At 44.5% G+C, this 13,762-nt stretch overlaps 1 protein-coding gene across 1 annotated transcript in view; it reads left to right on the forward strand.

Moving 5' to 3' along the window:
* The window catches only part of Prtg (protogenin), an 84,689-nt gene that overhangs the window by 51,138 nt on the left and 19,789 nt on the right, over positions 1-13,762 (forward strand). The window contains exons 10-12 of the mRNA XM_013009950.1: positions 279-443; positions 1,334-1,639; positions 2,996-3,184. Coding sequence (XP_012865404.1) covers positions 279-443; positions 1,334-1,639; positions 2,996-3,184 — 660 coding nt within the window. The remainder of the gene's footprint in view (positions 1-278; positions 444-1,333; positions 1,640-2,995; positions 3,185-13,762) is intronic.

Here is a 13,762-nt window from a genome sequence, read left to right on the forward strand (position 1 = left end):
TTCTTTTTGCTTATGTGGTGCTGAGGAAACGAACCCAGGGCCTTTGGCATGCAAGGCAAGCGCTCTACCACTAAGCCACCTTCCCAGCCCCTCACTTGATTACTTATAGGGAAACAATGAACTGCTGTGAAAACAGTGTGTGCCATGAAGGCAGCAAGCCCCAGAGCAGACACAGATGAGGGCCAGACCCCTCCCCTTGTGTTTCATTATCAGGGAAAATGGTCTTGCTCATGTTATGTGGAATATGTGTAATTTTTAAAAGTGGACTTTCCCTCTAGGTTTAAATAATGAAGAATATCAAGTAGTTCTTGGGAATGACACAACCCATTACATTATTGATGATTTAGAACCTGCCAGCAACTACACTTTCTACATTGTGGCCTACATGCCGATGGGGGCTAGCCAGATGTCAGACCACGTGACACAGAACACCCTGGAGGATGGTAAGAGGACCGTGCTTCTGGATAGGTTTATACAACACAATCGTGCAGCTGTGCAATCACCTTTCCGTGAATGAGTGTGCATCAAGTGAGAGAACATACCTTTTCTTGTTTTAGGAAAGCCAGGCGCTGGTGGTTCACGCCTATTAAGCCTAGCTACCCAAGAGGCTGAGATCTGAGGATCACAGTTCAAAGCCAGCTTGGGCAGGAAAGTCCAAGAGACTCTGAGCTCCAATTAACCAGCAAAAAAAGCCCATAGTGGAGCTGTGTTTCAAGTGGTAGAGCATCAGCCAAGCACAACCATGAGGCCCTGAGTTCAAGTACTACATGTGCATGTGCGTGCATGCGCACACACACACAGACACAGACCCAGCGTGGATTGACAGGCAATGAATGTATCAGTGTAGACTAGATGTATGAAAACAGAATAATGAATAATGAAACTGTATGATACTGATTCAGGAAGAGGGGACAGGAGAGTTATAGAGGGGTGAGACTGATCGGAATACATTGCAAACGTGTAGAAGGTCACAATAAAATAATCCCCCCCCCCCGCCCCGAGTGAATGTAAACTAATAAAACCATACGTGATATGCCAGGCACTGATGACTCAAGCCTGTAATCCCAGCTGTTCAGGAGACAGATCTGAGGATCACGGTTTGAAGCCACTCCAGGCAAGAAAATTCATGAGACTCTTATCTCCAACTAAGCAGCAAAAAGCAGAAAGTAGAGGTGTGACTCAAATGGTAGAGTGTCAGCCTTGAGTGGACAAATGTCTAGTGAGGATGCGAGGCCCTGCGGTTAAGCCCCAAGCAGCGTTCAGTGGCTGCGTGGCATTGCGTAAGAGCGGCGGCTTGCTGAAGTATTGACCATGTGCTTTCCTCTGTGACCAGTTCCTCTGAGACCTCCTGAAATTAGCTTGACCAGCCGCAGTCCCACGGACATCCTCATCTCCTGGCTGCCCATCCCCGCCAAGTATCGGCGTGGTCAGGTGGTCCTGTACCGCCTGTCCTTCCGCCTGAGCTCCGACAGCCACATCCAGGTCCTGGAGCTCCCCGGGACCACGCACGAGCACCTTCTGGAAGGCCTGAAACCCGACTGTGTCTATCTGGTCCGGATTGCTGCTGCCACCCGAGTGGGACTGGGGGAGTCGTCCGTGTGGACGTCACACAGGACTCCCAAAGCCACCAGTGTGCAAGGTACCCTCCCTCCCGAGGAACAGCGTGGCGCTCTCACTTTGGAACCAGATTTGCCCCTAATTATGCTTGGTGTTTTTTTTGTTTTTTGTTTTTGCCCGTCTCGGGCCTTGAACTCTGGGCCTGGGTCTGCTGTCCCTAAGCTCCTTTTGCTCAAGGCTGGCACTATACCATTTGAGCTATGGCACCACTTCTGACTTTTTCTGTGATGAATTGGAGATTAAGAGTCTCACAGACTTTACTGTCCGGGCTGGCTTTGAACTGCAGTCCTCAGATCTCAGCTTCCTTAGCAGCTAGAATTACAGGCGTGAGCCACCAGCGCCAGGCTATGCTTACTTTTGTTGTTGTTGTCTTACAAATAAAAATATTCCACAGGTAGGGCTGGGAAGGTGGCTCGGTGGTAGAGTGCTTGTCTTTGCATGCATGAGGCCCTGGGTTCGATTCCTCAGCACCATATAAGCAGAAAAAGCTGGAAGTGGCGCTGTGGCTCAAGTGACAGAGCGCTAGCCTTGAACTGAAGAGCTGAGGGACAGCGCCCAGGCCCGGAGTTCAGGCCCCACGACTGACCAAAAAAAAAAAAAATTCCACAGGTGGTGGAGTTAGTTGGAAACATTGAAAGTTTTTATTATTTCTAGTCCCTTTGGACTTAGAATTAACTAGTGGATAAACTACTGATGGGCTTTGGAAAACTTTCACGGACAGATCAGCCCGATCAATCAGAGTTACTAGAGGGAATATATTAAGGGAGCCTTTCATATTGCTTTATTATATTACTTTAAGAAATCATCAGTTCAAAAGAAAGAAAAGAGATAGGTGTGGTGCTACACCCCTGTAATCCAAGCTATTCATCCAGAGATAGGAAGATTGGGATTCAGGACCAGCCTGGGCAAAAGTTAATGTGAGATCTTATTTGGGAAAAAGGAAAAAAAAAAAAAAAGCGAAAGACAGTGATAAGTAAAAAGAAGGAAGGAAGGAGAGAGAAGGAAGGGAGAGGGAGGAGGTCTATGAGAATGGAAAACTCTAGCCCTCTTACTCATGACTGATTTTAGTATTATTTGATGATAATTCTTGTTCCGTATCACAGCAGGGTATTGAATGGTCAGAATCAGAAAATATTGCTTCTTTGAAAAAAATTACCTTTAATGAAAAAATATTAAATAGACAAATACTTGTGCAGATAGTATTTTGTTATCATAGCCTTTCAAGTAGTGCGCGCTCTCTTGCCGACAATTTGGACAATGAAGTCAGGCTGTCAGGTAGGAAGCATTGGTGCTGTCCCCCAGGCCTGCCCTCCGTAGTCTTCGGAGGGTGGGTCATGGGTCATTAACACTGCATTCATTTCCTGGTGAATTCTTCTAGCCCCGAAGTCTCCAGAGCTGTATCTGGACCCTCTGAACTGCACCACGATTTCAGTGAGGTGGCAGCTGGGCGCTCAGGACCGAGCCGCCGTCCGGGGCTACAAGCTCTTCTACAAAGAAGAGGGGCAGCAGGAACACGGCCCCATCTTCCTACGTACCAGCGACCTTCTCTACACACTCAGTGGCCTGGGTGAGTCCTTCGGGGCCACCTTCCATCCTTCCTCCCTGGCCAGTTGGGAACAAAAGGTTTTGGGTGTAAGGCTAGACTAAACCAACGTGATGGTGCAGAGATTGGGTTCATTTTTCGGTTTGTTTTGGGTGCCGTCACTGAGGCATGAACTCAGGGCCTGGGTGCTGGTTCACTCCAGGCTGGCGCTCTACCACTTCAGCCCCAGCTTTAAATGTCGACTTTGTGGTGGTTAATCTAACACACACTCTTGCCTAGGCTGGCTTCGAACCTTGTTCCTCACATTCAGCCTCCAGAGTAGCTAGGATTACAAGAGTAAGTTCTGCCCTTTCAGATGGTTGGTAGGCTTGTTGCTGCTCTCTGTCCTTCAGCCCTGTCCTTCCTTCCTTCCTTTTGTCGGTCGTGAGGCTTGAACTCAGCTTGGGCGCTGTCCCTGCGCTCTTGCTCAAGGTGAACGCTCTACCACTTGAGCCACAGCGCCACTTCAGTTTTCTAGTGCTTTATTGGAGATAAGAGTCTCACGGACAAGTCCAAGCTGGCTTTGAACCGTGATCCTCAGATCTCGGCCTCCTGAGTAGCTGGGATTATAGGCGTGAGCCACCGGAGCCCAGCTCTGTTATTCTTTCTTTCTTTTTTTTTTTTGGGTCCGGTTGTGGGGCCTGAACTCTGGGCCTGGGCGCTGTCCCTCAGTTCTTCAGTTCAAGGCTAGTGCTCTACCACTTGAGCCACAGCACCACTTCCAGCTTTTTTTCTTTTTGGTTATGTGGTGCTGAGGAATCGAACCCAGGGCCTCATGCATGCAAGGCAAGCGCTCTACCACTGAGCCACCTTCCCAGCCCCTGTTATTCTTTCTTGAATTCAATGCTGGTAGAGGAAAATCTGATTGATTGTTGTGGGCTTAGTTTCATATATAATAGGAATGTAGAATGAGGATTTCACTCAATGAGCAAACAATTATTATTATCTTTTTGTCAGTTGTGGGGCTTGAACGCAGGGCTTGGGCGCCATCCCTGAACTCCTTTGCTCAAGGTTAGCACTCTACCACTTTGAGCCACAACACCACTTCTGTATTTCTGGTGGTTCATTGGAGATAAGAGTCACACAGACTTTCCTGCACAGGCTGGCTTTGAACCACAAACTTCAGATCTCAGCCTTGTGAGTAGCTAAGACCACAGGTGTAAGTCAGCAGTGCCCAGCTTTCAAATAATATTTAATAAGAAAGTTTAAATTTTAATTTGCCTGAGTATGTTGTAATGGCATAAAGTAATTTATATATGATATATAAAATGCTGCAGTTCCCGTAACGTACATTCACTTCACGTAGCTCTGACCCGAGAATACTGGAGAAAAAGACATCAGCTGTGTGTGCTTTCACCTGTCTTTTCGTTGAGTTTCATTCCCTGTCCTTCTGATCTTTGCTGGCTGAAAAAGAGTTTTATGCTATAAACATGCATAGGTATAGGGGCTGGGAATGTGGCTTAGTGGTAAAGTGCTTGCCTAGCCTGCATGAAGCCCTGAGTTCGATTCCTCAGTATCTATAAACAGAAAAAGCCAAAAATGGCACTGTGGCTCAAGTGGTAGAGTGCTAGCCTTGAGCAAAAGAAGCTCAGGGACAGTGCTCAGGCCCTGAGTTCAAGCCCCAGGGCTGGCCAAAAAAACCAACAAAAAACCATGCATGGTAGAAAGTAAAGAAAAAAATTTTCCAACTAAAATGGATTTATGACTGAGCAGATGAGCCCTTTAATCATCAAGTTGACATTGGCAGCTTGGACACATGCTAGAATTTTCCCTAGCACTCTGGTGTTACTTACAGGCGCCCTTTGGAGGCCAGGGAAGGAAGAGACTCAGTGAGCCTGTGCATGTCTCTGTCCTTCCCTCCCTCTCTCCCTACTTCCCTCCCTCCTTCCCTCCCAGCAGCACTGGGCTTGAGTCCTGCCTCCTGAGAAGCCGGGCTGGGAACTGTTGTCCAGATGCAGGGATATTGAAACCTATTTTTCCCACAGTTCCCTGCTGTAGTTCTCCATATGGGCTTTTGCTTCTAATCTTATTATCCAAGTTTTAATTGAATCTACATTTGGCCAAATAGATTTACTAGTGATTTCTGTCACACGGCTTTATGAGTGATGAGACGGTACAGATGTTGCAGGCCGACCTGCCCTCACGCGTTGATTGTGAGGTGATTGTGAGCCTTCTGTCCCCCAAGTGAGTGGTGTGAATCCTGCCTCTGCCTCCCAGTGCCTGGTGCCTCTCCAAGGCTTTATCATTGATTGCAGACACGTTTTATTTGGTTTTCAGTGGGGATCAGGATTCGTAATGGTTGTTGATGGAAAAAAAAAATCATAGATTGAGCACAGTGCTTCAATTGCCTTTGCTGTTAAGGGAACTTTTGCAATTCTATGTATTTTCTTTTTTTGGGGGGGGTCCGGTCGTGGGGCCTGAACTCTGGGCCTGGGCGCTGTCCCTCAGCTCTTCAGCTCAAGGCTAGCGCTCTACCACTTGAGCCACAGCACCACTTCTGGCTTTTTTCTTTTTTGCTTATGTGGTGCTGAGGAATCAAACCCAGGGCCTCATGCATGCAAGGCAAACGCTCTCCCACTGAGCCACCTTCCCAGCCCCTCTATGTATTTTCTATATACATAAAAGTACATTCCCAAGGTGTTCCTCTTCAGCAGAGCATTAAAAGTAGCTTATACTATTGAAATGACTAATTTTGGAACCAAACAAAATCAGGCTTCTACTTGTGGAGCTTTCAGAGAAATCTTTTTCTAAAACTGACACTAAAAGTAGTTCTTTAAGCCAGGTGCTCTTGGCTCATGCCTGTCATCCTAGCTGCTCAGGAGGCTGACATCTGAGGGTTGCAGTTTGAAGTCAGCTCAGGCAGGAAAAGTCTGTGAGAATCTTTATCTTTAATTAGTTACCAAGAACTGCAAGTGGAGTTACACCACTTGAATGGTAGAGCACCAACCTGGAGCAAAAAACTCAGGGACAGCACCCAGGCCCTGAGTTCAAGCCCCAGATCTGGCACACAAAAAAAGTAGTTTTTTTTGTTTTTGTTTTGTCGGTCATGGGGCTTGAACTCTGGGCTTGGGCGCTGTCCCTGCGCTCTTCAGCTCAAGGCAAGCGCTCTACCGCTGGAGCCACAGCCTCACTTCCGGTTTTCTTTTTTTTTTTTTTGGTCGGCCATGGGGCTTGAACTCTGAGCCTGGGCACTGTCCCTCAGCTCTTCAGCTCAAGGCGAGCACTCTACCACTTGAGCAACAGCACCACTTCTGGTGGTTTATTGGAGATAGGTCTCTCCTGCCCGGGCTGGCTTTGAACCGCGATCCTCAGATCTCAGCCTCCTGAGTAGCTAGGATTACAGGTGTGAGCCACCGGCTCCCGGCTAAAAAAAGAAGTTCTTTAAATTGTTTAATTCTCTACAGATATATACAGATGCCTAAATTTGGAGAGAAATGAAAGCATGCATATGTATGTGTGTGGTGTATATATATATATATATATATATATATATACATACACACACACATACGTATACATACACACATATACAGGTATAGATATCTATATAGGTATGTATATATAGATAGATATAGATATCTAGATATATCTATCTGTATATATATATATGTATATATATACACACCTATATATACATACGTGTACACACATACAGAATATATTTGTGTATATTTGTAAAGAGAAGAAGATAGATCTATTCATTTCTGTTGGGCTCTTTTGTAATATCCAGAAAATAAGCTCTCAAAACTATAACCTTTAGGTTTTAAAAATAGGTGTTGGTTTTTATGTTGTGGCATCCATTGTATATGCTATTTTGACTTGTTTAAAATCAGATTTCATTTTATTTTATTTTAATTTGTGCCAGTCCTGGTCTTTGAGCTGAGAGGGTCTGGGCACTGCCCCCTGGGCTTTGTTGCTCGCTGCGAGCACTCTACTATGTGAGGCACAGCTCTACTTTCAGCTTTTTTTGGTGGTTAATAGAAGATTAAGAATCTCACGGACTTTCTTCCTTGGGCTCTCTTCATACCATGATCCTCAGATCTCAGTGTCCTGAGGAGGATTATAGGCCTGAACTACTGGTGCCTAGCTACAATCAGATTTTAAATGAGTAAACTAAGAAGTTACTTTTGTGGTTGGCATGCCTTTTATGTGACATAACTGCATGTCTCTATGTCTGGACCACTTGTAGCTCATGATCAGAGTTAGGCAGCTGGGGCTTCCTGATTGGGCACCAGGTTCCGTTCCTCTTAAAATTTCAGCCTGAATGGCTGGCTAGCAGTGAGTGATCCAGTTATGTGGGTTTAAGCACTGTATAGCTACTAACTGAATCACCTTTTTTTTTTTTTTTCTTCTCCAGTCCCGGGGCTTGAACTCAGGGTCTGGGCACTGTCCCTGAGCTTCTTTTGCTCAAGGCTAGCACTTTACCACTTGAGCCACAGCGCTCCTTCCCAGCTTTTTCTGTGTATGTGGTACTAAGAAATCGAACCCAGGAATTCATGCATGCTATGCAAGCACTCTACCACTAAGCCACCTTCCCAGCCCCTAAATCACCTTTAAAGTGCCTATTTATTTATTTGTTTTGCCTGTCCTGGGGCTTGGACTCAAGACCTTTTGCTCTTGCTTAGCTTTTATTCATTCAAAGCCAGTGTTCTACCACTTGAGCCACACCTCAGCTTCTGGCTTTTTGCTGGTTGATTAAAGATAAGAGTATCTCAGCTTTGTCTGCCAGGGATCACTTTAAACCATGATCCTCAGAGCTCAGCCTCCTGCGTAGCCAGGATTGTAGATGTGAGACTCTGTGAGATGACTGGCTTAATGTGGCTTTTCTAGAAAATCAGGGCTGATGCTTGGCCAGGTTCAGAACAAGCAAGTGCTCCTAGTTCTTGCTGTCGTCCTTACTTTGGAGTGCCGGGAGGGCAGTGTGTTCTGTTAACTGGACAGCTGGCCATCTGTGGCCATGTCTAGCGGGAGCATCTGGCCATGGCTGCCTGTTTAAGAGAGTGATGTGTCCAGAGGGCAGTAGGTTAAGGGCGTCGGGTCTGTGTCTCCCAGGGTGAATGCATGCTCTCGTGAGCTCATCCGCATTAGACTTGAGCTCACCGGAGCTGCGTCTACTAAGTGGGTTTGGAAATGACATTTCTACGCTTCTGTTTGCTGATTCCGTGTCAATTTTGTGTAACAAACTGCTGTCTCAAAATCTCATTTTCGTGTCCTTACGCACGCTTCCTTTTGTTTCTACTTCCGGCAATTAAGTTTCCAATGGAAAGAGTATGTTATCTGGACACACTCCTTGTGAATCCATGCTGGTTATTAGTTTCTAAGAGAAAAAAATAACAAAGCTGGGCTCACACACGTAAATCCTAGGACCTCTGAGGATCACAGGCTAATCTGTGAGACTTTTATCTTCAGTTAAACAACAGAAAAGCCAGAAGTGGAGCTGTGTGGCCCAAGTGGTAGAGTGCCAACCTTCAGCAAAAAAAAGTAGAGTGATAGAGCCAGGTCTTAAGTTCAAGCCCTAGGACCAGCATCAAACAAAACAAAGCAATGAAAACCAGATGTATTTATGTCTTCAGTTCACTTAAGAAGCAATTTAAGATATTTTTCTAAATAGGATATTATCGTATGGTGTAGGATGTGACAGAGTTAACCTGTGCTTAAAACAAGAGATTAAATCAAAAGCTATTTAATTAAATAGCTTTAACACAGATGTATCCAGTTTTCTACCACATATCTGATGAAATTCAATTGTATCTAGTAAGGAAACATTTCAGAATACTTTATTTTAAAACCTCACCTCTGAGATGTGGACTATTTCTCTTTTTAGGTGGTTAAATCTATACTAAAGATTATTATCTTCAATATAAGTAATAGTATAAATAGTTGTAGAGCAATAGGCATGTTTTGATGTTGCAAGTTTGTTCAGGTTTGACTTTGAAATGTAGCTTGGTTTTTTGGTTAAAACTGGTTTACTCTAGGATTAACAGGTAAAACATTAGGCTGGTTATAATCGACTCTAAATGGTGATGTGAGGTTTGCACCAGGATTTGGCATTTTTGTATGATTTGTATGATTATTTTCACCTTGTAATGATTGTTTTATTATTATTATCATTACCATTTTCCTGTACTGGAGAGAGAGAGAGAGCGAGAGAGAGAGAGAGTACATACCAGTTCTGCTTGAACTCAGGACCTCAGGCTCAAGGCTGGTGCTCTATCATTTGAGCTACATGTCTCCTGCTAGCTTTATACTAGTTAGAGGTAAGAGAGTCTCTTGTATTTGTCTGCTCTTGGTAGGCTTCATACTGTAATCTTAACCTCCAGAATAGGTAGGATTACAGGCATGAGCCACTAGTGGTGGGTGCCTGGCTGGAGTGAGGTTTGAACTAAGGGCCTCACACTCATTCAGCTTGCTTGCTTAGCTGGCTTTCTACCACCTGAGCCACACCTCCTGCCCAACTTTTTTCTGGTAATTTTGTAAGATAAAGTGTCGGATTTTTTTTTTTCCAGAGCTGGTTTTGAACTGTGATCCTCCAGGTCTTAAACTCCTAAGTAGCTGGGATTACTACCCAATAAAATAACCAAGTCACTTTATTATTTTTTTTTCTTAGTACTTTGTGTTCAGCTTATTTGTAAGGTATATATAATATCCCAAAATAAACTGAAACAAAATTCATACTACATATTCTCTGAGAGTAGATTGAAAAATATTTTTTTTTGTCTATTTCAAAGATTGACTTTATGCTGGAAGTTAGGGAGAAAAGAAATTTTGAGAGACTTACTCATTTTAGAGTCCCTCAGCAAGTTTGTAAAGAAGCTTGCTAGAATCAAGTTGGATTTCCAGCTATTACCTTTTGCAGTAATAGATTAAGGTTTGCTCATAAGCTTTGCACATCACAAACAGAAACCAAGGGCTCCCAGCAGTTGGTGAAACCAGTTGTTATGCAAATTAATCTGTAACCTTTCCATTCAACTCAAGGCAAAAGATTTTTTGGTACCAGTACTGGAGCTTGAACTGAGGACCTTATGGTTTGTCTCGCGTGGCTTTTTCCTATAGAGGCTGGGTGCTGTGTCACTTGAGCCACAGCTCCACCTCTGGCTTTTTGGAGGTTGATTGGAGAAAAGAGTTCCATGAACTTTCCTGCCCAGGCTGGCCTCAAAAAACGATCCTCAGATCGGAGCCTCTTGAGTACCTAGAATTACAGGTATAAGCTATCAGTGCCTAGGCTTGGCTTGGCTTTTATTTTTTCCCCCCCTGGTTGTGGGGCCTGAACTCTGGACCTGGGTGCTGTCCCTCAGCTCTTCCGCTCAAGGCTAACGCTCTACCACTTGAGCCACAGCGCCACTTCTGGCTTTTTCTGCTTATGTGGTGCTGAGGAATCGAACCCAGGGCCTCATGCATGCAAGGCAAGCACTGAGTCAAAAAAAAAAAAGACTTAAGTAGGAGAAGCAAATCATAAGAATGAAGAATCTCAGGTCCTTTTGGATGGGGGGGTAGGGGAGGGGGGAGAATGACATAGTCAACAAATCCTACTGGAATTTCTCTTACTGTGGTTTAGGTGAAACTTCACACATTTGTATTTCCTGAGTTAACAACTTTAGGTGGAATCTTTGGGGGGGAAAAAAAAACAACCAACCAATAGATTTTTTCCCCCTACTGTCCAAAACCTCTGGAAACAGACATTCTTCCCGTGTACACAAAGCTTTGTTTAGTTTGGTGCTACTCGAAACATGATCAGTTTCTGTCATTTGCCACAAAAGACAGAAGAAAATGAAATCAGAAGCAAAGGAAATTCAGAGCTTTGGGGCCGTGCTATTTGAGTCCTGGAAGAAATATAGACTGTTTTTCTATCAGAATGTCCTAGCAAATTACTGAAGGGATTTTGGCATTCTTCGTTATTTGCAGAATGCCTGTTTATAACTTTTTTTTTTTTTTTTTGCCAGTCCTAGGGCTTGAACTCAGGGCCTGGTCACTGTCCCCAAGCTTTTCTGTTCAGGGCTACAGCTCTGCCACTTTGAGCCACAGCTCCACTTTAGGTTTTCTGGTAGGTAATTGGAGATAAGAGTATCACAGACTTTCCTGCCCAGTCTGGCTTTGAGCTGTGATCCTCAGATCTCAGCCTCCTGAGTAGCTAGGATTATAGGTGTGAGCCCCTGGCGCCCAAAAATGCTTGCTTTTCTGCTGCATACTATACTGTATCAGAATAGGATGAACAGAAGTGGAATGGTATGCTTAAGTTTAGGTCCTACTTGAAAAAAGTACTTTTGGAGGGCTGGGATTGGGTTAGTGTTCAAGGCTTTGCCTAATGAAGGCCTAGGGTTCCATCCTCAGCATGCAAACGAACAAACTGAAATCACTTTGGAGAGAGGAAAAAATTATAGCAAGCTGGGGTGCTGATGGCTTGCGCCTGTAATCCTAGCTACTCAGGAGGCTGAAATCCGAGGATCAAGGTTCAAAGCCAGCTTGAACAGTAAAGTCTGGCTGACTCTTAACTTACAATTAATGAGTAAAAAGCCGGAAATGGAGTTGTGGCTCAAGTGGTACATTACCAGCCTTGAATGAATAAGTTCAGCCACAGATCCCTGACCCTAAGTCCTGGAACAAAAACAAAACAAAGGAAGTTTTTGAAAATGCAAGAGAATTCTGATATCCCCCTCTCCCCCACTTAAATCTTTAGTCTTAAATAACTATCACTCTGAAATGCTCTAAAGCATAGAATACTCTTTGGAAACCTTGTCTTGTTACTAGCTGAGGTGTGTTATGTGAACAACAAAAAAAACCCTGAAAAGATAAAGCAAAGTTGTTGTTTTTTCTCATCCCCAAGAACAAAGTGGATGCCTTTGCCATTTGTGGGTTTCAACAGCTGTGTGACAAGTTTCCCAGCACACAACAGCTGTGAGACAACTCTCCCCCCCCCCCCCCCCCCCCCCCCCCCCCCCCCCCCCCCCCCCCCCCCCCCCCCCCCCCCCCCCCCCCCCCCCCCCCCAGCACGCGCACGCAGTGGAGGCGCGGCCGCCCCTGCGGGCAGCTGGCTTCTCTTTGTGAGAGCCACTAAAAAGTTAATATTCTGTGGGGTTTTTTTTTCTTCAGAAAGCACTTCATCTGTAAAAGACCAGCTCTTGTCCAACCTAAATTAGCTTACTGCATGATTCATATGCATAGGTTTTGTCTTCTTAAGAAAAAAAAAAAAAGAAGAAGAAAGAAGAAGAAAACTTGTCTACCCTAAAACCACCCAGGGCAGACAACTGCCGATAACCCTTTGACCTTTGGCACTGGGTGAAGATTTACAGTACCGAGGGGTCTTCACTTCACAGACTTGCTTGAAAAGAACCCTAAAGAAAGCAAGGCCCCTGTGGAGCCGGGACAAAATAAGCTGGATAAGGAAATGCCATTATTTTAAAGGGCTGTGTCTTGTTTTGCTTTTCTGCAGTACCAGTGCTGTGTGTGTCCAGGTCAGGACCACCGTGTCCATCCCATTTCAGGGCAGACACCGGAGTGGTTCGGGATTTCTTGGTCATACATGTGTCCGCCTTCCTTGTTCTGGACGCGTCTCCCTCTCGCCAGCTCATCAAACTCCCATTTTAAAGATCAAAATGGTTTACCTCGCCTTTTTTTTTTTTTTTCCCATCCCAAGCCAAGTGAAAGTATGAGTCCTTGAATTCAAGCCCCTGGTATAGGAACAAGAAACAAATTCAGATGACACTTAAAATTGACTTTTGAAGACAGGTGGGCATTAGTTCCTATATAATTACGTTCACATAATGATTTAATAATGATTTAAACGGACTCTTTTAACTCTTATTACTGCCTGGCTAGCTCAGTTAGTAGAACATGAGAGACTTTTATTTTTGCCTTCTAAAATATTCCAGTATTTTCTGAAGCATTTTGCATTTTTGAGTTGGTTCATTCTTTTTTTTTTTTACACTATTTTCTGTTTTTATGCGCATGCGTTAGTCAAACCCCCAGTAAAAGTTTCCTTCACCTAAGGAACGCACTGGTCATTATCCTGAGGCATCTTCTGATGGGTCTCCGGTCCAGATGTTTCAAATGTTATTTTTCGGCAGGAAGGGAAGGAAGGTTCTGGTTAGCTAGGCATCCCTCTGTTTTGTCTGTCAGCATGGTCAGTGCTTGACTTGAATGGCCCACATCTCCTGAGAAGAGAGAGGAAGAACTCTTGTAGGAGATTAAATCAATACTGTCCATTAATCACACTGAATGTCAGCCCTGGGTCCACTCCACAAGTTCCTGGCGAATGCAAAGAATCTTTAGATGTGTGAGGTCCTTAAAGATCTAAGTAACTTAAAGGAGGGGAGCTTTTTGAAATGCCACCATTAGCACATGAAAGGAGCTTCTGGGTGGACAGGAAGAAAAAAAAAACACATCCCAGTAATTACTCTTTGTAGGATCCATTTTGCTTTCATTTTGGCCTTTGTCCTTAAAAAAAAAAAAACAACTGCATGCAAGTGAGAATTTTTAGGCTTTGTCCTATTTATGGCTTCCTTAGGGAAGAGGAAGCTTCCTGGAAGAAAAAAAAACTTTAGCCATTTTAAACTATTTTCATCATAG

The sequence above is a fragment of the Dipodomys ordii genome, unplaced genomic scaffold (assembly GCF_000151885.1).
Source record: "Dipodomys ordii isolate 6190 unplaced genomic scaffold, Dord_2.0 Scaffold11, whole genome shotgun sequence".
NCBI classification, from domain to species: domain Eukaryota; kingdom Metazoa; phylum Chordata; class Mammalia; order Rodentia; family Heteromyidae; genus Dipodomys; species Dipodomys ordii.